This window comes from Electrophorus electricus, chromosome 23 (assembly GCF_041902795.1).
Source record: "Electrophorus electricus isolate QZ-2024a chromosome 23, ASM4190279v1, whole genome shotgun sequence".
NCBI classification, from domain to species: Eukaryota; Metazoa; Chordata; class Actinopteri; order Gymnotiformes; family Gymnotidae; genus Electrophorus; species Electrophorus electricus.
In genome coordinates, this window is record NC_137519.1 from 3,532,501 (window position 1) to 3,560,025 (window position 27,525).

General features: G+C 46.1%; 1 protein-coding gene across 10 annotated transcripts in view; it reads right to left on the reverse strand.

The window, feature by feature from the left end:
• lrp1ba (low density lipoprotein receptor-related protein 1Ba) overlaps positions 1-27,525 on the reverse strand; it is a 227,484-nt gene that overhangs the window by 133,255 nt on the left and 66,704 nt on the right. For all 10 annotated transcript variants that reach the window (XM_081706083.1, XM_081706086.1, XM_081706085.1 and 7 more), the window contains 4 exons: positions 22,646-22,774; positions 21,738-21,878; positions 19,370-19,495; positions 10,898-11,014 (listed from right to left, as the gene is read on the reverse strand). In XM_081706083.1, the coding sequence (XP_081562209.1) occupies positions 10,898-11,014; positions 19,370-19,495; positions 21,738-21,878; positions 22,646-22,774 (513 nt within the window). The remainder of the gene's footprint in view (positions 1-10,897; positions 11,015-19,369; positions 19,496-21,737; positions 21,879-22,645; positions 22,775-27,525) is intronic.

Genomic DNA, 27,525 nt, shown 5'->3' on the forward strand with positions numbered 1-27,525 from the left:
GATGTCATGGTCCTGCAAGCGGATGAGCTGAAGCTGCCCGATTCTGCCCTGTGCCGGGAGCAGCTCACTCACCTTAGACCCACCAGAGTAGCTGAGACCCCCACATCTACAGTAAAATGGTTACTTGGACCAAACATAATGTAATAAAGCGCGTACGGGTTATTAGCCGTGTTCACTCTTCAGTCTCGGTTCTACCAAGGTTTCTTCCTCAATTCTCCCCCAGGGAGGTTTTTCTTGATACTGTCACCTCTGACTTGCTTATTAGGAATCCGGACCCATACATTCGTAAAGCTGCTTTATGATAATGTGTGTTCTAAAAAGCGCTATATAAATAAATTTGACTTTGACCTTGACTTTGGACGCTGAAGTCATGCAGATGTAGATGTAGCCATTACGTGTCTTATACATGAGCACGGGCGTGCTGTTCTTCACCAGTTAACAGGGCAATTTTCTCATTTTGGCCCGTTAATCAAAGAAGACCCTTGGCGAAGACGACCCGCGCACGCGTAACGTGATTCTGATCACCGATGCAGTACTTCATCACATCGTAAATGATTCACAAAGACTGGGTCCTGGAGTAAGTTGGCAAAGCCCTCGAACTGTTTCCTGTCTATATTTCTACAGGCGATCTCCTTAAACAAAAAGCAGTAGAGGTTATTCTCTGATAAAGTGAGATTTGTATATGTATGTTATCATTTCTTGATCTTAGCTGCGATGATTAATTACGTCGGGAGGTGTCACGCTGTCGTAACTATGGCAACAACCCAACGGTCAGTGCCAGCGTTCCTCTCGCATGCCTACAGCCACCTTGCTCCTTGCCGCGGATGTTACAGTTCAAAGTCTTCTTAAAATATTCAGCAGATTTTTGCAGATCTGTTTTTTAACGGAGCTGCATTTGTGCTGACGTCCTGTTCTGGTGGGACACCTTTCTTCAGGCCTCTGCGACTGGTCGCCATTTGACTGAGAAGAAACATGACATTCTGGAAAGGGAGGTACAGACTGAGGGCACTCGCGGAAAGTCCGTTGAGCTTTGATAATCGTTAGGAATAAATACTTCTAGTAATAATACTAACAATTATTTGAAAGCTGTTTTTGATTGTTTTCATTACTGTTCATTTGTTGTTTGTTTGTTTGTTTGTTGGGCCCAAATAACCAAAAAAAGTATTCTGTATTATTAGTGATTTTATATATTCCTACTCCTATTATTTTAATAAATATAAACTAGTTGTTAGATTGGCTATTTAGTTTTATTGGCTATTTATTAGACATATTATAAATATTATTATTCTACAATTTATGACTTGATATACTGAATGTAAGTACAATTAGATTTGATTAATTACTACAATAATTACTATAATTACATTAGACCATTAGATATTAGTTATTTACACACACACACACACACACACACACACACACACACACACACACACTAATACATACCACAATTCACAGCTACCAAATTTACAAGAAATAGATCCTTCATCTTACAAATACAGCTTATGCATCTGCTTCTATTCACTACGGGCAAAGGGTTACACAGACACAGGTCAAGACCTTTAGTTAATAAATCCTTAAAATGGGGAAAAACATGATGCGATCTGAATTACTTTTGACTATGACATGACTATTGGTTCCAAAATGGGACGGTTGGAGCATTTTAGAAACTGCTGATCTCCTGGGATTTTCTCGTCACTCTCGAGTTTAAGAGCAAAAAAAGTCCAGTGATCAGCAGTCTCACAAGCCAAAACAGGAGTCGTCATGAGCAGAAAAGCTCTTCAGAACCTACGACCTGTCAAACCTCGAGGCAAATGGACTACCACAGCAGGAGCCCACGGCAAATTCCACTCCTGTCGGCTAAAAAGGGGATTCTGAGGCCACGACGGACACCCACGCTCACCCGCGCTGGACGTTGGGAAACCTGGAGGAACAGCGCCCTGTCTGCTGAATACCTCACACTGCACAGACAAGCATAACTGGGCCAGAATTCAGCATTAAATAGCATGAATCCACTGACCCAAGCTGCCTTGCATCAACGGTGCAGGCTGCTGGTTGCGATGTAGTGGCGTGCCGAATGTGGTCCTTGTACGCACTGGGCGCCCGCTTACAAATCCAGTAAACATGCAAATACCGCAGTTTATCTGAGTATTGTTTCTGACTCTGGGTGTTCCTCTGTGAACACAGTTTACCAGTTCTGCTGGCATAATAATGAATCATCTCAGACTGGTTGCACGAGTACAGTAATGAGTTTAGGAAACTTCCGTGTCCACTGCAGTCCCTGACGCCGCCTCCAGCAGAGTTCTTCTGAGATATGGAGGCTCGGCCGGCTCTCAGCTGACAAATCTGCAGCAATTACGTGATATAATCGAGTCAGCGTGGACAAAAATCATGGGCCAAGATTCCAACACTGTGGAATCCATGTCATGCAGAGCTGAGGATGTTCTGGGAGCAAATGAGGGTCCTACCCAGTAGAGGCTAGGTGTGTGTGTGTGTGTGTGTGTGTGTGTGTGTGTGTGTGTGTGTGTATGAGTGAGTGTGTGTGTGTGTGTGTGTGTGTGTGTGTGTGTGTGTGTGTGTGAGTGTGTGTGTGTGTGTGTGTGTGTGTGTGTGTGTGTATGAGTGAGTGTCTGTGTGTGTGTGTGTGTGTGTGTGTGTGTGTGAGTGTGTGTGTGTGTGTGTGAGTGTGTGTGTGTGTGTGTGTGTGTGTGTGTGAGTGTGTGTGTGTGTGTGTGTGTGTGTGTCTGTGTTATTATTCCTCACCTCAGCAGGTAATAGATTAAAAACCCTCTCACACTCACCATCATACTCTCTCACAGACTATGTGCTGTGTATAAGAGGTTTGATAGTGCGTGTGAGAGGTTTAATAGTGAGTGTGAGAGGTTTAATAGTGAGTGTGAGAGTATGATGTTGAGTTTGAGAGGTTTGATGGTGAGTGTGAGAGGTTTAATAGTGCGTGTGAGAGGTTTAATAGTGAGTGTGAGAGTATGATGTTGAGTTTGAGAGGTTTGATGGTGAGTGTGAGAGGTTTAATAGTGAGTGTGAGAGTATGATGTTGAGTTTGAGAGGTTTGATGGTGAGTGTGAGAGGTTTAATAGTGAGTGTGAGAGTATGATGTTGAGTGTGAGAGGTTTGATGGTGAGTGTGAGAGGTTTGATGGTGAGTGTGAGAGGTTTAATAGTGAATGTGAGAGTATGATGTTGAGTTTGAGAGGTTTGATGGTGAGTGTGAGAGGTTTGATAGTGAGTGTGAGAGTATGATGGTGAGTGTGAGAGGTTTGATGGTGAGTGTGAGAGGTTTGATAGTGCATGTGAGAGGTTTAATAGTGAGTGTGAGAGTATGATGTTGAGTTTGAGAGGTTTGATGGTGAGTGTGAGAGGTTTAATAGTGAGTGTGAGAGTATGATGTTGAGTGTGAGAGGTTTGATGGTGAGTGTGAGAGGTTTGATGGTGAGTGTGAGAGGTTTGATAGTGCGTGTGAGAGTATGATGTTGAGTTTGAGAGGTTTGATGGTGAGTGTGAGAGGTAACTTTGAATAACGGTATCTCCTAAGCATTCAGCTTATCAAAATATGGAACAAGATGCCATGACAAATCGTTTGGCCTTCACTTTTACGCTTTATGTCAGCTGTTGTCATGCTGTGAGTTGTCTGTAAGGTGATGTAATGCATCAGCTGACTAAAACGTCAAACGGTCACACGTTGGTTACGCTGAGTTCCTGTGTCTCTGGCTGATTTAATATGAACATGCCAGCCCCGGAGTCAGCCTTTGACAAAGTCCCCCTGTGTGACTCAGACGGGTTTCTTCTTTCAGGGTGTGTGTTCCACTTCGCACGTCAAGCAAGGCAGCATTTGCAGCTCTCACAGATATTCTGCTGGCATGCAGCATACACGAAGCTCATAAGCACAGCGGGCACGGAGCATTGTTTCATGCTACTCAGGTTCTCCACCCAGTTCACCCCAACTGCTTGAGGCCAGCATCCAGGATCCAGATGGGTGTTATCACGAGACAGAGTTAAAGGGGAATTCCACGAAAGCGGAATAGTTCCTCACTACTAGAACGCGGCTTAAGACAGCTAAGTGACGTCACTTTCCATGGGCTGCACGGAGTGTTTAACACAAGCGTAAAAATGGTGGGATCTAATTTAAACACATCTCCTACTTGTGAAAATCTGTGGAGTCTGCTATGTGAAGCGTCTCTTTCTACAGGCCTGAGCAGCTGGCTCGGCGTGGCGGAGTAATAGCTTCAGTGAGGTTTTCCTGTAATGGAGCACACAGCTCATCTACATAAGAGATCAGCGCGAGGACTACACTGGCTACTCCGAAGACATCCCGCTGGAGGTCCGGTGCTCCCCAGAGCGGGCGGAACGATGAACGCGGCGTGGAGTAAGGAAGCCGAGGCGTGGGGGAAGTGGATGTGGGCTGCGTGCTAGGCTACAGGGTAACGTACGCAGACCAGCTGTTTCGACCCTGCTTGTCGCCGACGGCAGGTCCCTACCGGACCGCGGATCACCTCACAGGACGTGAGCAGCTGTGTTATTGCCATCATAAAGGCTGTCGCTCCTCTCCTGACACCGCTGTGTCCAGTTAGCCGGGTGCGCCGTCTACAGAACGGACGGAATGGAGGAACCAGTGAACGCCACCGGCGGAGGTCTATGCTTCCTAAACGCAGACCGCTTATAGCACTGCAACGCAGACCATTTACAATTCAGAAATGCAGACCGTTCTTTCTCCCGAGGAAATCCACCACTACAATGGTCGCAGCGGTGTATGTTGCTCCACAAACAATTGCTAAGCTAGTGCTTAGCAGGCTGAACAATGATACAGATGTTTGCACTGTGGCAGGGGACCTCAACCATGCTCATCTAAAATCAGTTCTGCCAAAATTCCACAGAAGCATACACTTTTCCCATGAGAGAGAATACCATTCCAGAGCAGGTGTATAAAAACACCCCATTCAAAGCAAGACCATCTGCCCACACTGGACTGTCAGACCACATTTCTCTGACACTGACCCCAGCATATAAACCACTGATCTGCAGGACAAAACCATCTGTCAAAACTGCAGTCGGTATGGTCTGAAGAAGCCACCTCAATACTACAGGACTGTTTTAACAACACTGGTTGGGACCTGATTGCAGCAGATTTAGAGCAATACGCTTCATCAGTCTTAGCATGCGTCAGCTACTGCACTGACAACGTACCCACAAAAAAGACAAAAGTGTCTCCCAATCAGAAGTTATGGATGAACCGTGAAGTCCGGGCTCTGATAGGTAGTCCAGAAGCAGCTGTTAGGTTGGGAGAGACAGGCTTACGCAGCAGCCGGAAGAAACCTCGAAAAAGGTTTTAAGGATGCAAGGCATCAATACAAACTGCACTGAAGAACATTTTGAGAACAACAACCCCAACAATATGTGGAATGGAGTTAAAGCACTGACCGAATACGAGACCAACCCCCCGCATGCTAGTGCTGACCCCGGCCTGCCTGATGTGCTAAACATCGGTTCTCTGCCCAGTTTGATGACCAAAACAGGAAGGCTCCTTACACCGCACCTCCTGGTGAGGCGCAGACACTGGTCTTACATCATCACCGGGCGAGAATCTTGCGGAGAGCGGATGCCAACACAGCAGGGGGTTCAGACGAAGTTTCTCACACACGCTAAAGGTCTGCGCAGAGCAACTGGCTGAGGTGTTACCTGACGTATTCGACGTCTCACTGGGACAAGATGCAGTCCCAGCATGCTTTGAGACCTCACAATAACCCCGATCACCACAAAAACTGCTGTGAAGGGCCTCGATGGCAATTGCCCAGTAGCATCAACGCCGGTGCTCGTGACATGCTTTAAAAGACTGATGCTTTCCCACATCAAAGCCATCATCCCTTTGGATCTGCAGGGGCTACAGGGCACACTGATCCAGGGAGGATGCAGTCTCTATGGCACTCCATATGACACTGTAACACCTGGAACAACAAAAGGCATACATGAGGGTGTAGCCTTCACAGACTACTCAGCAGACTGGGGAGCTTCGGTCATGGACATCCTGTCAGACAGACCGGAGAGAGTCAGGACTGGAAGCTGCACTCCCTTCATCTTCTTGTGAAGCCCGGGACCCTGCGGGGCCATGTGCTGGACCCCATGCTCTTCAGCCTGCTTACGCATGACTGCACCCCCATTCATGCTTCAGATTACGCCATAAAATTCGCAGATGACACCACAAGAGTGGGTCTTATTTCAGAGACGACGAGAGCGCCTACGGGAATGAGGAACGTCTAGGTGAATGGTGCAAAGTCAATGACTTCATACTTGACACCTCCAAGACGAAGGAGGTCGTCTTGGACTTGAGGAGAAGGAGAATGTCGGACCCAATCCCAACACCCTGGAGAAGCAGTAGGGAGAGTGCGACGTTCCTCTGTATCCACATAAACAGACACCCAACGTGGTCTCCTAACACCTCGTAACCTTGGGCACGACAAAGAATGTACCTCTTCAGGAAGCTGAAAAAGGCTCAACTACCACAAAAGCTCCCCGTGAGCTTCTACCACAGCCCCGCGAGGCCGGCGGGGGAACTCCAGCTGCACAGCCGCACCGTGCAGTCAGGGCGGTGGGACGGGTCACTGGGACTGACCTCCCAAACCTGAACGGCGTCTGTGCCAGCCGACAGAAGGAGGGGCAGGCTGTATCAGCAAAGAGCTCAGCACAGCCAGTTCACTGCCTCTACGGCGGCCTGCCATCTGGGGGGCAGTGCAGGGCTATCCGCACACGGACTAGCAGACTGACAAACAGCTTCTTTCCAAAAGCTGTGACTTCACTAACACCTCACTGATTACCCCCCCCAACACACACACACGCACACACACACACACACACACAGACAGTTGCATATTTTTAACTCTTAACTCTGCACTTTTAATGCTTACCTCTGCACCTTTTGCACATTCAACAAACACTCACTTTACGCATGCAGGGAATAAGTAAAGTGACAGTAGTGTCTGTCTATAATGTCTCTTGTACAAAGTAATTGCACCGCCAGTTTATTTATGTTATTTACTGATTCATACTATAATATTTTTCTACTCTTGCTGCTCGTACTGCCCCTATAAATACTGAGTAATGTATTGTGCTGTTATTTGGGCTGTAATCTACTCTCAAACTGCTGTTTATGTAAATTATACTTCACACTGTAATCTCAAATCATATATTGCAAATATCTACCCTGAAAGACTGCAATTTACTTTATCTCTGCCCATTCTGTCGTATCTCACATATAATGACAATAAAGTCTCTCTCTCTCTCTCTCTCTCTCTCTCTCTCTCTCTCTCTCTCTCTCTCTCTCTCTCTCTCTCTCTCTCTCTCTCTCTCTCTCTCTCTCTCTCTCTCTCTCTCTCTCTCTCTCTCTCTCTCTCTCTCTCACCATCAATCCTCCCACTATCTTGCAGAGCAGATTAGCTCGTCCACTTTGTGTTCCAGTGACTGTTACAGCTACATCTAAAAACAAATGGTTTAGCTTCATGAACTCTTGTTCATCCCTTGTGTAAGTTTACACGTATGTCGGCAAGGGGGAGGGAGATATAAAACTATTCCCAACCTGTCATTAACCCTGCTAGGTTACAATATTGTCATGTTGTTTTTTCCTTCTCTGAGACACATGCGTGCTCAAAGTTATTACTACTATAAACTGTCATTATTATCACTTTCTAGGAGAAAAATCATTCTCGGATGTAATCCATGAGTATCACTCTTACCTAAGTGATCAATAGAAGAAAACCCCTTCTTAATACGCATCCAGATGGTCACTGCCATTCTTAGAGAAGCATGACTTCAACGTGAACAGTGTTGTGTTTACCTCAGACTTAGCTTCGTAGCTCGCTGCTAGCCTGAGCACTGTTCGACCAGCCAGAGCATTTCACAAAAATGGCGAGTCAGTCGCCTGCCAGCGAAATCTATACCATAGGGGTGCAGGCAATTTAGGAGCGTCATCGTACATGCCCCTACTGGGGGTCAAAATGGTGACGCGTTGAGTTAGCCGTGCGAGAGTGGGAGTATGTGTCCAGTAGGCCTACGACCAAGATAATGAGACATAACGAGAAAGTAAACACTGCAGGTCTGCCAAATGCCCTTTCAGCGTCTGTGGATTTTTGAATTAATGACCCGACTCAATGATATAACGACTTGGCAGAATTGTGTCTAAACTAAGTGTGTGACTGTTAACGTACATTTAGCTATGATATGTCTGTAACCAGCTAAGTGGTGTATATGCTGTTTTGCTACCTGTGGATACGGAAATGTTTACAGATGAGGTTGGCTAGCATCAAGATTAGAGCTGCTAAATACACTTCTGTCAGTTGTTTCCGATAGAAGGTCTATGTCCTCTTAGCTACTGTGCTGTAACACTATGTACTACAAGCAGCACAATGCAATATGCTCAAATAATGTATGCGCATACATGAACTATGTATATTAAATTCACTTTTTCATCCTGTCTCCTGATGGACTGAAGCCACAGGAAGCTTCTTTGGAGACGTTTGTTTGTTTGTTTGGGGGCAACGGTGCAATTCTGGATTTTTCTTTTTTTTAGCAATGCGTTTCATATTCAGTTAACACAACAGCTTTTGATCATTTGCTCTGTTTTATCTCTGAGAGTTTCTATATGCTCTGACCCTGCTACAGGAGCACATTCCAACGTTTTGAGGGGTATTTCCTTCATAATGACACTTTGATGATGTATGTTTGCATGGGGCTGTAGTCAAGTGATATTTCAGCTCCCTATCAGAGATGTGTGTAGACATTTTCAGTCGCTCGCCATTATAAGGAAGAGAGCCTTTGTTACGAACACAATGCTCGTGGATTTAAAAAAATAAAAACATACCATGTATTTATAGTCAGCGTTTTCTGCCACAGAACTTCTAGACTATTCTGAGAGTTTCAAAAATGCCTGCATGAGGGCTTTGCATTTATGATGTTACGATATTACAGCAGGTAGTGACTTCAAAGAGAACAAGCATGTGCTCAGTGAACCAAGGACATACTGCCAAACTACCTGAGGAAAGGTTTAAAAACAATTCTCTGTTGTTGTTGTTTTTTTTAATGTAGACAATAACTGTGTACTGCTGTGTACTGGTAAAGTACTACCACTGCAGTAAGGGTATCAGAAACACTGACTGGTCCTGTAATTGGTGAGGAGATATGAACATTTAACATTGTTTTACGGTAGAATTCCTCTTTAATGAGGCTAAGCAGATTTAATATGGGAGCTATTAGAATCAAGACTTACTGTGGGATCTGATGGTTAAAGTGTAAGTGCTTCATGTCCTGTGCCTGATTTTTGAGAGATAAGTGCTGACAGGTTGGTGTGTCTTGTCATTCAGGATAGCGCACTACCTCATGCCATAATCCTGTAGTGCCAAGCTCACAGGCCTCCACTGCCTGTCAGGTTCAGCAGTCAAAAGGAGGATTATGGGGAATGTAGTCCTCAGGAGGTGTCTTTCTCTTTCTGACTTCCTGGCTGTCTTTCTTTCTCCCTCTGTTGTGACTCCTTCCAAGCAAATGCCGGGTGCACCAGCCGCGTTCAGCCGTGAAGCTGCAGACGCGCAGAGGCATGCCATCCGCTTCCCGCTATCGCCTGAGACAGCAGCAGTAGCGTTAAAGATATATGGAGTGACAACAGCTTCCAAAGACGATCTGGGTTAAAGTCTCAATGCCTGTATGATTTACCCACACAGCGAAAACGAGCTTGGTTGGCAAATGCGACACTGTGTGCCGTACCAAGCCTGACATCCCCGGCATACCCCTGGTTAGACAGGACAGGCGTGCCACAAAAAAGCTTCCTGGCTTCAGTGGAAGGCAAAGGGTCAGGTCAAAGGTCATAGAGAGCTGAGATAAGGACTGGCACTCCAGACGGTGTGATTGACACTGAATGTGGTTGGGGAGGAGTTTTGCATGTTGACATGTCATTTAGTTGAAAGCATCCAGATCTCCCGATCTGAGCGTATCCTTTTCTTTTCGTGAAGCTCAAAGCGGAGGTTTGAAGACATAGAAAACCTTCAACCCGCTCCACTCTGTTTACAATTAATGTCTAGGCCAGAGACATTAGGCCTTGCTTACTTCTCACAGTTCTGTCTAACTATGAAATATATACATGCCTATGGAATATATACATAATGTACATTTATGTGACGCTTTTATCCAATCATGGCTGAGTACCACTTGAGCAATTGAGGGGTAAGGGCCTTGCTCAGGAGCCAACAGTGGCAACTAAGCAGTGAGCCCAACCTGAGCTAACACTGCCCTACCTGAGATAACTACTGTCGTACTGCCCTACTTACTGCCCTACCAAACCTGAGATGTCATAAACCCTCCACCGATTGCAATCACCTGAAGCAGAAGCGTTCTTGTTTTAGCATAAAGGAGGCTTCAAAGCCTGGCCAGTCATTCCGTAAGCCTCTTTCATTCTCATAAGCTTTTCCGAATACAGAATCAAATTCTTTAACCTCCACCAGCACTGTAACACGGGCAGGTTCGGTTCTCCCAAATAAAACACGCAGCCATGGAAATAAAGTCTTTGTTCGACTGAAAAAAAAAGAACATGCACGTTATGTAAGACGTGGATGAAAGATCGTCCGAGCGTTCATTAAATGCCCCCGCCGTGAAACACCGAAGGATTTTACTGGACAGCCGATCGTTCCCTCTAATAAATCGGCTTTGAAATAAGGGCTGTCTGGAGCTATCGGAGCTATCTTAGCATCGACATTATTACCGCTCTGCCCGCGCAAACTCAGCAGAGGAAGGAGAGGGGGCTTTAGGAACTAACACGGGGGGGGTTGGGGGTGATACCAAATTAACTGCAAAGTGACGAACGAGCTTAAAAGTGCCTCGCACGTGCGCGGCCAGCGCTCGCTCACCGCACGTGGAAGGCTCGTCTGACTGGTCCCCACAGTCGTCGTCTCGATCGCAGCGCCAGTTCTCGGGGATGCACCGCCCGTTTTGACAGGAAAATTGCCCGGCCTGGCACGTCTGAGCTGCAGAGAAAAGATCATGTAAGTAAACAAACAAGCAAGCCTCGCTGTTATGCAGTTCAAACTGTTTACGTCAAGCCATTTATCAAGAGATAAAAATGAAAAACAAGGAAGGAAAAAATGGTGGAAAGTGAGCAGAGCGTTCCTCTAAAACATCAGGGCCCCGGGTTCGAGTGAGCATCCAGCCAAATGCTCCCTGCTCTCCCAGTAATGTTCCCAGGGGAACCGTCATCATACCAAGTAATTAAAAAATAAAATTATGAGTTTTTATGTTGTTTTCTCTATCATTTCAGTAACTGGGTTGCCATGTGTCTCGGTGTTCTGCCAACATGGGTTTAATTCCAGCATGTCACAACCACTGTATTCATCTAATCCTCAGCTGAGATAAAACCCTGGGCCGGCCTCCAAGACCTTTAGATGACACTGGGGTTCCTTCCTGCTGGAGTGACAGAGGCCATGTTACAGGATGTGGGTTATCTACAGACCTGGAACTGAGTTCAGGAGCTGGTGGCCCACATGGCCAGAGATGATAAAGTGACCATGAAGGCTCACATGGAGGGATCCAGAACAGATATTAACCACCGCTGCGCTTAATGTGTGAAGGTGTGTCAGGCTCAACGCTCACCCGCCACTTTATTAGGAATGCATGCCTTGTTTGTTATTTTATAAGTGTGACATTGCGAAGTGTAGTTTATCTGTTGGCGGGCATGATGTGTCAGCCTCTTTCTGATGACAGGACCACTGTTGACCAGATATTATCTGGATGGCAAAGCATTCTCGGAACATCAGTGCCAGTGGCAATACAACGGCATGCTCGTGACATGGTAGTGACATGGTAATGACATGACAGTGACAGGTTACTGACGGGTAGTGACATGGTAATGACATGACAGTGACAGGTTACTGACGGGTAGTGACATGGTAACGGCGTGACAGTGACAGGTTACTGACGGGTAGTGACATGGTAACGGCGTGACAGTGACAGGTTACTGACATTGTAGTCACAGGTTTCCGACATGGTAGTGACATGGTAATGACATGACAGTGACAGGAATGACTAGAACGACCAGTATGTCCCTGTGAGCTGATCTGAGGGCTGTTGGTGGGATGCACCTAAAGATCATGTCACTGAGGTACTGTGGAGCCAGACCATGGAGGCATTTAAAAGCCCATTAAGAGAATCTTACAATCGATTCTACATGACACCGGTAACCAATGAAGTTGCGTGAGAACAGGTGCAATGTCTTCCCTCATTTTTGTTCTTGCACTTTGAACCCTCTGTAAACTGCAGATCGAGCTCTTTGGTTGGTCCGAGACTAGAACACTGCAGTAGTGCAGGCATGAGAACACAACAGTATGTATGAGCTTCCCACTATCAGCCAGTGACAGCATGTTACGCACTCTGGAGATGTTTCTACGATGGAAGAACACTGTTATACAGATGTTACTGATATGGATCTTAAAACTAAGATCACCACTGAAGGTCCTGGCCCGGGTTTTAACCGAGCTTTTAGATTCTAAAGAGCTTTTAAGTACATTATCACCTCTGTCTTCTGCTCACTGTTACCAATGACAGAAATTTCAGTTTTGTCTTTGTTTAACTGCAAAGAATTATGGCACATCCTGGAATGTACATCCTCTAGGCACCCAAGCATAATGTTGATAGATGTAAGAAGGTCAGAGGCTAAGATAGTGACAGAATGAACAGGATAGCATGTTGCGACAGGGTAGTCACTGGGTAGTCACAGGGTAGTGACCGGGTAGTGACCGGGTAGTGACCGGGTAGTGACCGGGTAGTGACCGGGTAGTGACATGTTACATGTTACATGCGGCACTATACTTAGTTTTCAGATGCTCCAAGTTTGTTAGGCACAGCAGTGCTGCTGGGGTTACTACACCCATCACCATCAGAGCTTGGTCCAACAGCCCAAAATACGCAGCCATCAGTACTCAAGTGGTCAAAACCAGGCCAACGATAAAGACCTGGATGACAGCTAATGCAAAATGTGCAAAGCAGCAGACTGTAGCTGCGACAGGCAGTGGACACCTAGCAGCTGCTTCTGTTCCAGGAGCTGAAGTGGCCCGTGTGGTGTCACCATCCTGTGTGATGTCTAGCGTTAGCTATGTCTTGTGTTAATACCTTTTGTTTTCATTGCTACTCCATGAATTCCCAGTTGTTTCTAGATTTCGACTCAAGACACCTCTTATCATAATGGCTTCCAGCGCTCTGACTACTGATACAGTAGTAACTTCCTGTTACGACTACATCCTGTGGTCATGATTACTACAAAAGTACACTGCACCAACACCGGATCACCTTGGGCTCACAGGAGCTACAGCTTTAGGGTTTTCTACAGCTTTGGTGCTATCACAGTCTCTGGCATGCCACCCATGCCATGTGGTTCTGTTATTCTTTGGTTTTGTCTCGTGTTCTCCCCTCCCTGCTCTTACTTTTCCTCATCTCCGTGTGATTATCCCTTGTTGGTCTCTATAATTAAAACCTCGTATACTCCTGTTGGTCTTGTCTGTTTCTTGTGGGTTGCAGTGTTGTGTTTATCTTATAATTTAACTCGTAGTTTCTCATTTTACGTTTTGTCCTGTTATATGTTTGACTATAGGCAGTGACAGGGCTAGGCTCTGACAGGGCTAGGTAGTGACTTAGATAGGCTCTCTAACTCCAGTTGTTTCTCTTAACTATGATAATTGGACTTACTCACACTTGCCTCCTGTCTTCCCTCAGTAAAGACTCACACTTGCCTCCTGTCTTCCCTCAGTAAAGACTGACACTTGCCTCCTGTCTTCCCTCAGTAAAGACTCACACTTGCCTCCTGTCTGCCCTCAGTAAAGACTGACACTTGCCTCCTGTCTTCCCTCAGTAAAGACTCACACTTGCCTCCTGTCTGCCCTCAGTAAAGACTGACACTTGCCTCCTGTCTGCCCTCAGTAAAGACTGACACTTGCCTCCTGTCTGCCCTCAGTAAAGACTCACACTTGCCTCCTGTCTGCCCTCAGTAAAGACTCACACTTGCCTCCTGTCTGCCCTCAGTAAAGACTTACACTTGCCTCCTGTCTGCCCTCAGTAAAGACTCACACTTGCCTCCTGTCTGCCCTCAGTAAAGACTCACACTTGCCTCCTGTCTGCCCTCAGTAAAGACTCACACTTGCCTCCTGTCTGCCCTCAGTAAAGACTCACACTTGCCTCCTGTCTGCCCTCATCCACGCAGGCCACTGGTCTACTAAGATTACAGATGCAATGTGCTAATCTGCATGGTCAGTCGCATAATATACACAGTAGTTAGTGCACATTTTGCGAGCGTTTTACAAATAAAACTCATTTGAAGGACAACACAAGCAAAGACATTATCTGAAGCACTTTTATTAGCACTTTTTACTTCTGCTAAATGTTCCTGATAGCCATGGTGAGGTGGGATTTCAAAGACAAACAAAGGGAAACTGAACTGAAAGTTGAGACCGCAGAATGAGAAGTCAAATAAGGGTAAAACAAGGTGTCAAAGTCAGATAAGGTCTTACTTGAACAGACTATCTCCATTCTCCCAAAAATGCTTTCGGGCTTGGTAAATAGCTGTGGTGCTAAATTAATTCAATCCAGACAAAAATCCAGTCTGAGCACTCTGCATTGGCACTGTCTTCTATTTTGCAGTTGTAGATAGACATGACCAAAGCTGCAATTCAATTAAGGCAAACTTGCAAAACAGATGCAATTATTTTGCTCACTCGAAAGACAGAACCAACTATAGAGCCTTTAAGCAAATCAGGCTGGACAGTTTTTAGTCTGTGTTATCAAGTTGGTATGCAAACCTTTAGTAAATGAGGGTACATACTGTTTGGGTGACTCATTTCAAAGCCTGTATGTCAGTGTTGCTACATTTGTAGCATTTGGAGATGACTTATTGCTAATCCAGTTGTCTACAGCCGCTAATACAGTTGTCACCAACATTTTTCAGGGCAAGATTGCCTTGTGAAATCTGAAGGAATTAAAGATCTACTGGCATAAACATTAGACGTAGGACATATTAAAATGCGCTGCTTTCGGCCCTGGTTGTGATTAAGGTGTGGCTGGTACAGTTGCTATTCCTAGTGACAATTTACTCATGGCTGGTTTCAACTTTGTCTTTTAAGGTCAGCAGGGATCGTCTCCATCTATGAACATTTTTTGGATGTGTTCTTTGAGTTGAAACTTTGGTATAAAAGTTTCTGGTAAAAAAAAAAATTGCTCAATAGTTATTGAGCCTTAAGCTTTCATCTCATATCTACACTCTACATGCTGACATAGGCTATCACGCTAATAGATTTGTCCTCAAAGGAGCTGTCGGTAACATTCAGGGGGCCTCTATTTCCAGGGATTTTATCAGGAATATAGCACACAAAAGTGCACAAGTGTACAATCAGTGTACAATAACCTGTAACTACAAATTGCTCCATTTGCGTTATCTTGGATTGAGCTCTTTATCTACATACTATAGCTGCCACCTTGATTCCTCTGTCCTGTTTTCCGAGCCATGACCCGGAAATCATTCCGTCATGCCTGGCCCCTCCCTAGCATCTTGGTTTCTATGGTTTCCTGGTTGATGTCTTTGTTTTGAATTACTTCCTTGATTTCCTTGAGTTCTCGCCCCCTCTTTAGTTTCACCTGTGTCTTGTTTAGTTCTCGTTAACCCATGTATTTAATCCCCATGTTTGTCTCAGGGTTTCGACAGCCATTGTTGTTTAAAGTCTGGTCCTGTTGTACTGTTTCTGCCTGTGTTTTCGCTGCCTGATTATTGGTTCGTGTTCCTTGCCTTGTTCTGTTTCTTCCCCCTGTTTTATTTCTATTGTCATGTCTGTTATTATTGGATCTGCCCGTCTCCGTGGTTCCACCCTGGACCGTTCTATGGACTCTGATTTGCCCTTACAAATCGCTCTTCTCAGCCTTAAAGCCATCTTTAAGAACGCATCGATTCTCAGTTTCGTATGAATTTCCTCGCATCCTTTACTTATTTCCCCAGAGGAAGGAGCTAACATGGAAGGAAAGGGAATGAGGGTTACCCATGGGGAGGTGGTCCTCTTCCGATGAAGTCCACCATGTTGTACCAGCACGATTCTACATTTGCCCAGAATACACAAACAAATGCGACGACTGCAGCAGTTGTATTACTCGTACGGCTGATGCGATTGACACGGGAGATCTGTGAGATCCACCTGCTGATTGTAATAGGCTGGTTTCTCCTGCCGTGGTAGCACTTATCGTTAACGGCATGCTGGGTTACAGTTATACAGTTTGGCCTCCTCTGGATGAGCCATGCAAGGTTTTTTACAACATACTACCTCGTCACGGTTAGCCCCTCCCTGGCATCTGCTTCTGTGGTTACCCTGTCTGTTTTGGGGTTTTTTTGGTTTACTTCCTGGATTTCATTCTATGCTCTTGTTTTGTCCACCCGCCCCTGTCTGATTGTTCTCTCCCTTTTCTAGTTAGTTTTCACTTTTTGTTTGTTTTATCCTGTTTTTTTCCGGACCTCTTTGTGTTGCCTCTTTGACCCTGAATTGTTATTGTGACCTCATTTTGGACAGGCCCTTAATAAATATCGCTCTTCTCAGGGTTTGCCTTATGTTCTAGCCTCCGTCCACTTACGGGTGCCCTAGCTCGGTTCTTGTGTTCCTGTTAAGCCCTGTTGTGTTTGCTCTGGGTGTTTTCACTTAGCCTCTGTCCGTGTAGTTGGTGTTCCACATCGTGTGTTCTGTTATCGTGCGTTTGTCTTTTCTTTATGATGTTTCCTGATACTCTTCCTGTTGGCGCTTTGATCCTGGACCGTTCTATCGGCTCTGATTCTGGATTTGCCCTTAATAAGTCTCGCTCTTCTCAGCGTTTGCGCCCACCTCATCTACTGTGGTGCAGTAGATGTTTATTGATTTATTTATTGCATTTTTTACTTAAAAATCTTAATCTGATTTTTTTTGAGTGCAAAAATGTAAGTGTAAATCACACAAAGATCACAGAAACTCACTGCTATTTGTGTCGCCGGAACGCTCGCCTCCCGCGAGTCACGTGGTTCGGCCAGCCACGTGCAGTAGGAGGACTTTCGTTTGTGGCCACGCCTACACACACCTGCAGCTCATTTTGTCTGTGTGTATTTAAACTCACGTCAGGGTGTAGATGTAGATGTAATGTCTAAATGCAACATGTTTGTTAGATGTATCCCTGTGTATTGTGTTCAATCATTTCTTGTTCATGTTTATCGTTTGTAATACATGAGTGCCACTGTCGTTTATGTTATTAAATGTTCATCCCTGTCGAGGAAGTCTGTGCATCCTGCCTCGCGCCCTGCGGCACTCGGGCCACCACGCATTACAGTTTGGTTCCTTTGTGTCTCCTTTTTGCACTGTTTTTTTGTTTTTTTTTTCAGAAAAATAGAAAAATAGACTTCTGCTAAAAAATGTATATACATTTTCCAGTTATTTTTCAGTGGGCTTTTATGTTAGTGTGATTTACTGATGAAATTAGCCTATTTAACCAGTGATGTTTTTCAGAATTGCCTGCATTAACTAGTTCACTTATGTCGTACACGTCAACTTGGTTTACTAATACGTAAAATCCAACTTTCTTTAAAGGTTTTCATACTGCTGTTCATCCCTCACACTTCATAAATTATTATGGTGTCAAAAGATAAAATTCAAAATGCTCTGGTAATGGCCCAGAGATATAAAAAAAAATAACATTTACCCAGATTTGTCTTATCTAAAATTGTACGTTGCATAAAAATGGCGTAGAAATTCAGCGCCTATATTCGATAAAAAAAAAAAAATTAATACATGAGAGAGAAAAAAAGAAGGAAAGATGAGAATGTGAATAAAAAATGAATCGGAAAGTCACGGAGTGTAAGGCAGTGCGATTCCTCGGGCCTGTTTGTTTTACAGCTGTGAATCTCAAATTCGAGTCGAAATGGAGGAGAAGACTAATTCAGCAGCGGCACTCTGCAAAAGCGTCCAGCACCAATTTACTCTCTCACAGAGCCCGTCTGCCCCGTGAGGGACCTGATGTGAGCTCTGTAGGGGGTAAAATAACACAGCTGCTATCAAATATGCGACATTTTTGAAGAAGCCTTTCAACTTGGGGGCCTTCAGTAACTCGGCAACTCCAGCCACGTTTCGCCTGGATCTGTCTAAGCTGTCTAAATCGAGGAAGCAGGGCGAACTGATGCACGTTCTCATTGGGCAGGAGGAAAAACTGTGTTTACACGGAGTCAGTCAGAGGACAGCACACAGCCCCGTGGCCCAATGCTTGCTCAGAAGATGGAACTCGGAGGGTGTTGAGCTATGGGGCTGCGTGAGGCCCGGAACGGCTCGACCAGACGAGACAGCTTCCGGGAGAGCCAGCGTGAGTCCTCGTTCTCCCGGGGCTCGTGTCTCCCAGCGTGGAGAAAAACAGCCTGAGCAACTGATGCGGAACCAAAACGAATACGAAGTTTACTGGCTGTCTAATCAGACACGCTGACCTTTCGCCTTAAGTTTTCTCTTCTTTTCCATTTTTTTGGATCAGATCAGAGCGGAATATTTCCCTGTCCCTGAAGCAGAGCTTTGTCTCAGGACTATCTAAATTAAATCGATTAACGCCTATTGGCCAGACATCAGCAATTTGTCTTTAATCTTTTATCGTGTATCTAGTGTGAGTTGGCCAGGGGCAATAATTCCAATTCCGCCAAACAGCAGCACCGCACAGTTGCTGTCCCACCGCTGGGCTATCGATTCGGGGGATTACAGGTTCAGTCTGCAGTCAGAGGGGATCCAGAGAGCCCCAGGATGTGTCTTGGAGAGATTCAGATATCATGGCTACAGCATGTGGAAGAGGCTCTTATCTGTCACTCTCTCTTTCTCTCTCTCTCACTCCAAAACAGGGAGTGATATTGATAACGACGGGTGGGGGTGGGGGGCTTGAGAGAGGACCACCAGCACTTCTCACTCCCCCACACCGCCCGATCCCAAAAACGCGGGCAGCCACTCTCGACCAAGCTTAAACCCACTGATGTGAAACCGATTTGTGTCGCGAGCGTAGCGTGCGGCGGTGGAAGTGTGCATGATGAATTATGCTGGCAAGAATGAAGCTATTATACACACGGGCTCCACTCCCGAAGGGACTGGATGACATACGGACCTGTGCCAACAGGGGAAATTATACTGAGGTGTCAGTGAGACACCTCATTCTCTCACTCTCTCTCACTCTTTTCCTCTGTATTTTCTAATGGGAAGAGACTGTCTCCTGCAGTAAGTGAGGCAGTGCAGGAAGAAGGGAAGTTCTGCCTGAGCACTCTCCTTCACCCCAGAGAGCAGAGCTCCATGTAGGCCAGGCTCTGGAGTGGGACTCACCGGAGCAGGTGAGGTCGGACTCGTCCTCGTTGTTGCCGCAGTCGTCTGCTCCGTCGCATAGCCACTTCTTAGGAATGCAGCGGCTGCTCCGGCACCGGAACTGGTCCTGGGGGCAACTGCGGTTCGCTGAGGAGGCACACACACACACACACACACACAGACATGCACACACACACACACACACACGCACACAGACACGCACACACACACACACACACACACACACACAAACACAGACACGCACACAGACACGCACACAGACACACACACACACACACACACTCACACATACACACACACAGACACGCACACGCACACACACACACACACACACACACAGACACAGACACGCACACAGACACACACACACACAAAGACATACACACACACACACACACACACACACACACAGACAGACACGCACACAGACACGCACACACACACACACACACACTCACACACACTCACACACATACACACATACACACACGCACACACGCACACACGCACACGCACATGCATGCACACACACGCGCATGTGCATGCACACACACACATACACGCGCGTGCGCACACACGCGTCCGCACATTCGTACAGACATCAAATGTGCGTACAGAACATGTCCATACACCACACACGCAGTACACACACATATGCGCACACATACATCACATGCATGCATACACACACACATAAAACACATGCGCACATGCACATACATATATGCGCACACAAACACAAACACATGCACACACACACACAACACACACACGAACACAATTTCAGCAAAGCGAACCATCTACTGCTTATAACACATTTATAACCTCTAATTAATTTTACAATGTTCTCAAGATAAATCTTCCAGCAGCCTAAATCCCATTTCAGCAATATCTTTATCTATTTAACTATATAACTTTAGATAGCAAGAATGGGCTATTCTCACTATCTAAAGATGCATTAATTGTACCGCTATTTCAGTTTGTACTGATATATAATCTTTCTCATGCTAAGGCCTTGACTGCTAATATATTTGCTTGCAGCTTTAGTTGCAGTTAGCACTGCTGCCACACTCCTCTGAGGAGGTGGAGCTCTACCGCGTGGGCCCCTCCCACACACTTGAGACGTAGCACTGCTGCCACACTCCTCTGAGGAGGTGGAGCTCTACCACGTGGGCCCCTCCCACACACGTGAGACGTAGCACTGCTGCCACACTCCTCTGAGGAGGTGGAGCTCTACCACGTGGGCCCCTCCCACACACGTGAGACGTAGCACTGCTGCCACACTCCTCTGAGGAGGTGGAGCTCTACCGCGTGGGCCCCTCCCACACACGTGAGACATAGCACTGCTGCCACACTCCTCTGAGGAGGTGGAGCTCTAACGCGTGGGCCCCTCCCACACACGTGAGACATAGCACTGCTGCCACTCCTCTGAGGAGGAGGAGCTCTAACGCGCGGGCCCCTCCCACACACGTGAGGTTTAGCACTGCTGCAGCTCACACCCGAACCTCAGTGCCTGCAAGTCGTTCCACGTAAGCCAATCGCCCTCACGATGCACACAGGATCGAAGACTTGTTTCAAGTGAAAAGCTGGTGCGAGTTCAACAAAGTGTTTAGAGTTTTTCTCAACTGGATCCTTGCACCTCCAAATGCAGATAAGAAAAAGGGAACATGTACTTCTCAAAACACCACACAGTGTACGTGGAAGAATCTATGACACCCAAACATCAACAACATCTTCCAAAAAATACATATTTAATGAATCACTACCAATTAGTCACCAAATGATTAGATCATTGCCTGAATAAATCATTAACGTGGATCATTGCTTAAATAATGCTACAATAACCACTAACTACTTCTGACAAAACCTGAAAATGTAAAGACTATATATAAAGCATTGCTGATAATGTAAATATGTCCCACTCAGTGTTGAATACGAAAAAAAACCCTCCCACACAATCAACATTCATTGACAAATGACAGAAAGGCAACTTTGAAACAGTCCTGAAAACAATAAAGACCTGATGAGGTGTCTCAGCAGATCTCTGCACTAGGCATGCTGGGATCCCACAGCAAGTGTGTCCTGGACAGCCCCATACCCAGAGATCTTTGCTGCAGACCGCGGACTGTGGTTGCAAGGACACCACAGCGGAAGACTCGCCAAAGGTGGCGTCTGCAATCTAGATGTCTCTTCCCACCCACCACCAACCGGAGGCTCTCCGCTCCAGAATAAACGATCGGGGTTTGTCGGAGGATGCTGGTTTAGGGAGCTCTGGGTCTTCGAGCGTTCCGATTGGTGGTTTGGGCTCCTTTGACTGGCTCACAGCCTGCAGCGCTGAGATGTGAGAGTGCAGTTGAGGGGGACGTACAGCAGAGGTGGGGTTCTTCGTCACTGCCGTCCGAACAGTCATCATCCCCATCGCAGCGCCATGAGAGCTGGATGCAGCGCTGGTTCCCGCACTGGAACTCCTCTGGACCGCACTGCTTAGGCCTGGACACTGCTGCTGAGGCTGTGAGCACAAACACACAGGTCACTCACACACACACACGCATGCACACGCACACGCAAAGCACATGCATGTACATGCCAAAGCAGACACACACACACCCAAGTACATGCATGTGTTTAAATGCATATATACTTTCAAATATGTACAGGCACACAGTCAGCCCAGGTGAATAGAGGCATTAGGTTCAGTCCAGGAATCGAGAATCAATAGATTTATTCAACTTTGAATAAACATATCTGATCTGCTGTCATATTCCTATTGATCAGCCCAGATATTGATTAGGCTGCGGATGGTAGCGGTAACCTTGCTGTCGGTATTGATCAGCACTAACACGTAGTCTCCTTACCACACACACACACACACACACACACACACACACACACACACTAATCCAAACCCCAACCTGGTCAATAAACTCACCTATTAACCCCTTAGTCCTCATTCCAACACAGCCGTCTCATTTTTCCTAATCCCAGTCATAAATTCAACTCTTAATCCTGACATTTCCTTCCCGGTACTTGACAGTGCCAACTCTCTCAACTTCTGTGCTCGCATACAAAATGTTTCTCCAAATTATGCATTGCATATGTCATACCCAATGCTTCAAAAAAAAATTACGTGGCAAATTACGTTTTAAAATAAAAGGCCTGTAAACAATGCATCAATTTAACATAATTAACAACAATGTATTAATAATAACATAGTCACGTGACTTTTGTATGTAGGTCGGCATGGCTGTGGGGGTGGGACGTGTGCGGCTTACTTACGTGAGCAGGTGAGGTTGTCTTTCAGCAGGTGCTGACTGTCTGCACACGCACACACACGGCCCCCGGGCACAGCCAGACAAAGAGCGGACCCATCACAGCTGCCGTGCTGCACCCAGCACGCGTTGCTACCTGGCAAAGTGTAGTGTGTGTGTGTGTGTGTGTGTGTGTGTGTGTGTGTGTGCGAAAGAGAGAGAGAGTGAGAAAGAGAGAGAGAGACATTTTAAACCAATCAGAATAAGGTGGGTGATTTCCATCACCACACGTCAGCACACAGTCTAAAATGCTACAGCTTGATTTGCTAAGACTCACTAGTGACTCACTGGATGGGTCACAGAGCGGAGGTGACTCACACCAAACATGACAGAGGACCCAGAAAAGGTGCCATGTTAAAAAAAGACCATCGCGGTGACACAAGTCAGCACTCCCATCTTGGAGTCTGGCAGGACGTACGGAAGATCCGTAATCACCACACGATCGGACAATTAGCGAAAAACACCCATTTCCGATATTCGCTCATCGGTTTGCATCCAGCACCTTCTCCAGCAAGCCCTTTGCCTTGTGCAAGCGCCGTGAAGGTAAGGTGTGAGAGGATTGCAGATCAACGTGTGAGGGCTTCTTTTTTTTTTGGCACAGAGAGACTCTGCAGACATTTGCATGCAGTTGAATATCAGCGGGATACTGGAACACCTGGAACCTCGGCCTAGCTGAAACGGCTCTGAGCGGCTGTAGCTGCACCCCGTGGGAATTTCCCAGTTTATCTGGGAAAGATCTGTATTATAATAAAAGCAAACCGTTTCCCCAAACAATGGAGTCGCGATATGCTTTCCAAACAAAAACAAATTAAAGCCGAAATCATAAATTGTTTAAAACATAAATCATATTTCAGTTAAAAGAAAAACAAACAAAAAAATAATATATATTCATATTTGGTTCTTAAATTGAGCTTGTAAAGAATACTGCTAAAAAGGTTTTCCATAACATATTAACATTGACTCCACAAAGGGCAAACCTCAGGCCTTTATGTTTAATATATGAACAGAAAAATGAAACTGTTTTACAGTTTTACATATCTGCGTGGCCAAGCACTGAGATGACATGAAACCCTTTTGCTACTGGTTAGTACGGTGAACATTATACTGGTCAGACAGTAAGGGCCAGTTCCACCCCATATGTAATGCCCAATCCAGATAAGGGAATTCATTATAAACATACTGGTGTGGATAAGGTATGATGGATGGAGCTGATCTCAGGTCAGCCTCGGACCACTGGCCTACCCATGCAGTGAGGTTAATGAGAATAAACTAGAAAAGACCACCGAAAAAACTGGACATTGAGTAAATAATGGCCATTGATATACTTTCCCAGGCAGCAGGCTAAAGGATGTGGTGAGTTTAGCAGGCCAAAAAAGGAATTGATTTCAAAACACAGGCTTCTGATTATAGCTTCATAAATAATGAAAAGCTGAATAATAGAGTAACACACTGTCCCTTTTTCTGCATCTCTCACTCACTCTCTCTCTCTCTTTCTCTTTCTCTCTCTCTCTCTCTCTCTCTCTCTCACTCTCTTTCTCTCTCCCCCTCCCTCGTGCTTGGGCGGTTTCACTCCCTGTTTCTCTGACTATAATAGCATTGAATTACATCAACTCACACGGCATAAAGAAGTCGATTTTTATACTAACGGATCTATATTTCATTGTCCGAGCTGGAGGTAATGGAATCAAGATGAGAGGAACGGAAGGCACTTCGCACGGATTTGTCTCATGTCCTCTCCTGTTCAGCAGAGGGGACCGCGAGACAAAGGCGAGACACACCAAGACATATGGTCCTTCATTCCTTAATTAAGCGTGGTTTGGATCTCAAACGGGGGGAGGCTGCACACAGGGGCGGACAGTCTGGCGGGGCGTCTGGATGTTGTTCGGCGCGCTGGAGGATGAGGCTCGCCCGAAGGTCCGGGCGCCCGGGGCGAGGCTGCCACGAGGTGCCGCGGCTCTCCAAGTCAATGTCAAGTCGGTCTAATGGCACGTCTGCAGAATCCTGGCCATGGAGGAGTTGGCCTTTGCTCGTGTTTAAGAAAAGGCACAAATTGCCGGTGGGGGGGGGGTTGGGGGTTGGTGCGTCGCTTGCGTAGTCATAAACGCAGGTCGGCGTGCGCGTGCGTTTTGTCAGAAAGAGAGGGGTCTTGGAGCAGCGAAGGGGCAGAGCCAGCGCCGCGCCCTCCTGCCCACGACGGGAGCGCCTTTTCTCGAAGACTCCAGTGCGACGCAAACAACACGTCTTGGCCGCGGCGTTAACACGAGCGAGCAAGGCTTACTGCCGTGGAATCGAAGCCAACGGATGTGGCGTAGGCATGGCGAGACGTGACTGAAGCCTTATGCTGAGAACAAAGAGCTGAACACCCATAATCCTCTACTACAGCACTGCACACACTGGTGACCTAGAACACGTTTAAGACAAAATATGAAAACACCCTGGTTGATTGATAGTAAAACAATGAGGTTTACTCCTGTGGCTGGTCCCAAGGACTAATGCAACTGCACAGTAAATGCCAAAACAACATAACAATCTCAATCATACTTTGGACCACACTGTGAATATCCAGCATTCAGACTCCTTTCCATAAATTCTCTCGCGTGATTACATCACAGCCAAAGCCAAGCTTCACTTTTCATCCCATTGTCTGCTCACACCGCCGCTGTGCGCACTGTGCGCCTCAGGAACAGAAATACAACAAATAAATAATAAAGAATGTTTTTTGCAACATATTTTGTCGGCGACTGGCCTTGTGTTTAGCGCTGGGTGAAGCTTGTGTCCTAATCTCACATTTGAACGCAGACTTTTAAACAGCGAGAAACGCAGCCTGAGGAGTCAGTGAAAGCGTGCTCAGCCCTCTGGGTAACTGCTCTCTCTCTCTCTCTCTCTCTCTCTCTCTCTCTCTCTCTCTCTCTCTCTCTCTCTCTCTCTCGTTCTCAGCTCTCTTCAGCTACGATTCCCATCTGCTCTCTTCCGGACCATTCCGGATCATTCCGGACCCTTCTGGCCTGTTTCAAACCTTCTGGACTGTTCCAGAACATTCTGGTGCCTTCAAAAGAGTTCCAGAGCACTCGGTATCGTTCCAGACCATTGAGGAGCTGATGGCCATTAGCATTAAGCATTAGTGACGGGGAGCGTCTGTGGTGAAGGCTGTGCAGTGTGACTACCTCAGCATGAGCCAACATGGAGAGTAGCCATGATCAAAGAGAGAGACACACACACACACACACACACACACACACACACACACACACACACAACTGTAGTGAGCACCTCACACAAATACACATAAACACAAACAGAATGTGATCACCTCATACAAATTTCCATCACACCAAGTAGCCCACACGCACGCACAAACACACACGAGCAGCTCATGCAACACAGGCTCTCACTCACATGCACACACACACAGATCACAAGCATCTCACATCCTTGCAGCTAAACCGAGACCTACTGTAACCGAGCTCAACTCTGACAGGTCATACAAGGCCCCCTGCGAAGCTTAACGAAACGCCACTGCTATTGGTGCAGCCTGGACATCTGAAAGCTATTAATGTGAATATCTACCCCTAGATGGAACAAGCTGTTCTACAATTTTAGATGTGCCCCAACAAAAGGTAGATTAAAAACATGTGTTTTCTCACTCATTACTGCACACGTCTTTTCTTTCTGTTTAATTCTTAATTCCTGACTCTGGATCTTACTGCCACCTTCAACACAGTTTGTTATAACACCTTGCTTTGTCGACTTGAAAACTTGTTTGGCGTCAGCGATACTTCATTTATGTGGGTTAAATATCTCCCTGACAGGTAAAGGTTTGTCTGTAAGGTAAAGTCTCACATGGTGTTCCTCAGGGCTCAGTTCTTGGCCCCACTACTCTTTATAATTCGCGTGCACTCTTTTGGTAACATTATCAGAAAGGTCTCCAGTTCCACTGTTATGCAAGTGATGCATAACATGCACACTGTGCCTGGCTCAGAGTGCATGCTGCTCGAGGTGATTGCTGCTCGAGGTGATTGCCTGGCTGGCAAAATACTGGATGGTTGAGAACTTTTTTTAAACTAACCAATGAATAATCTCAGGCGATACTAAACTAACCGATGAGTAATCTCAGGTGATACTAAACTAACTGATGAGTAATCCCAGGCGATACTAAACTAACCGATGAGTAATCCCAGGCGATACTAAACTAACCGATGAGTAATCCCAGGTGATACTAAACTAACCAATGAATAATCTCAGGCGATACTAAACTAACCGATGAGTAATCTCAGGTGATACTAAACTAACCGATGAGTAATCCCAGGTGATACTAAACTAACCAATGAATAATCTCAGGCGATACTAAACTAACCGATGAGTAATCTCAGGTGATACTAAACTAACTGATGAGTAATCCCAGGCGATACTAAACTAACCGATGAGTAATCCTAGGTGATACTAAACTAACCGATGAGTAATCTCAGGCGATACTAAACTAACTGATGAGTAATCCCAGGCGATACTAAACTAACCGATGAGTAATCTCTAATGAGGCGATACTAAAGGCGATACTTTCTTAAGGGTGGCTCGCCCAGGTTTGTGATCTTATATTCATTTTAGAACCCCCACTATCACTTGACTGCCACATGGTGCTAAGACTGCATCCTTTCATTTTAAGAGCATGTCTAGATCCCCCCCGGGCTTCCAAAGCCGTGGTATGCGCAGAGCACCAGACAACGGGAACACGTAACTCCTACACTCAAACTGGATACCTGTTCACGTCTGTATCCAATATAAAGTTCTTGTCCTGGTGTTTATGTGCTTACATACTCAGGCTACCTATCTCCTGGTCCTACCCTCCATCAC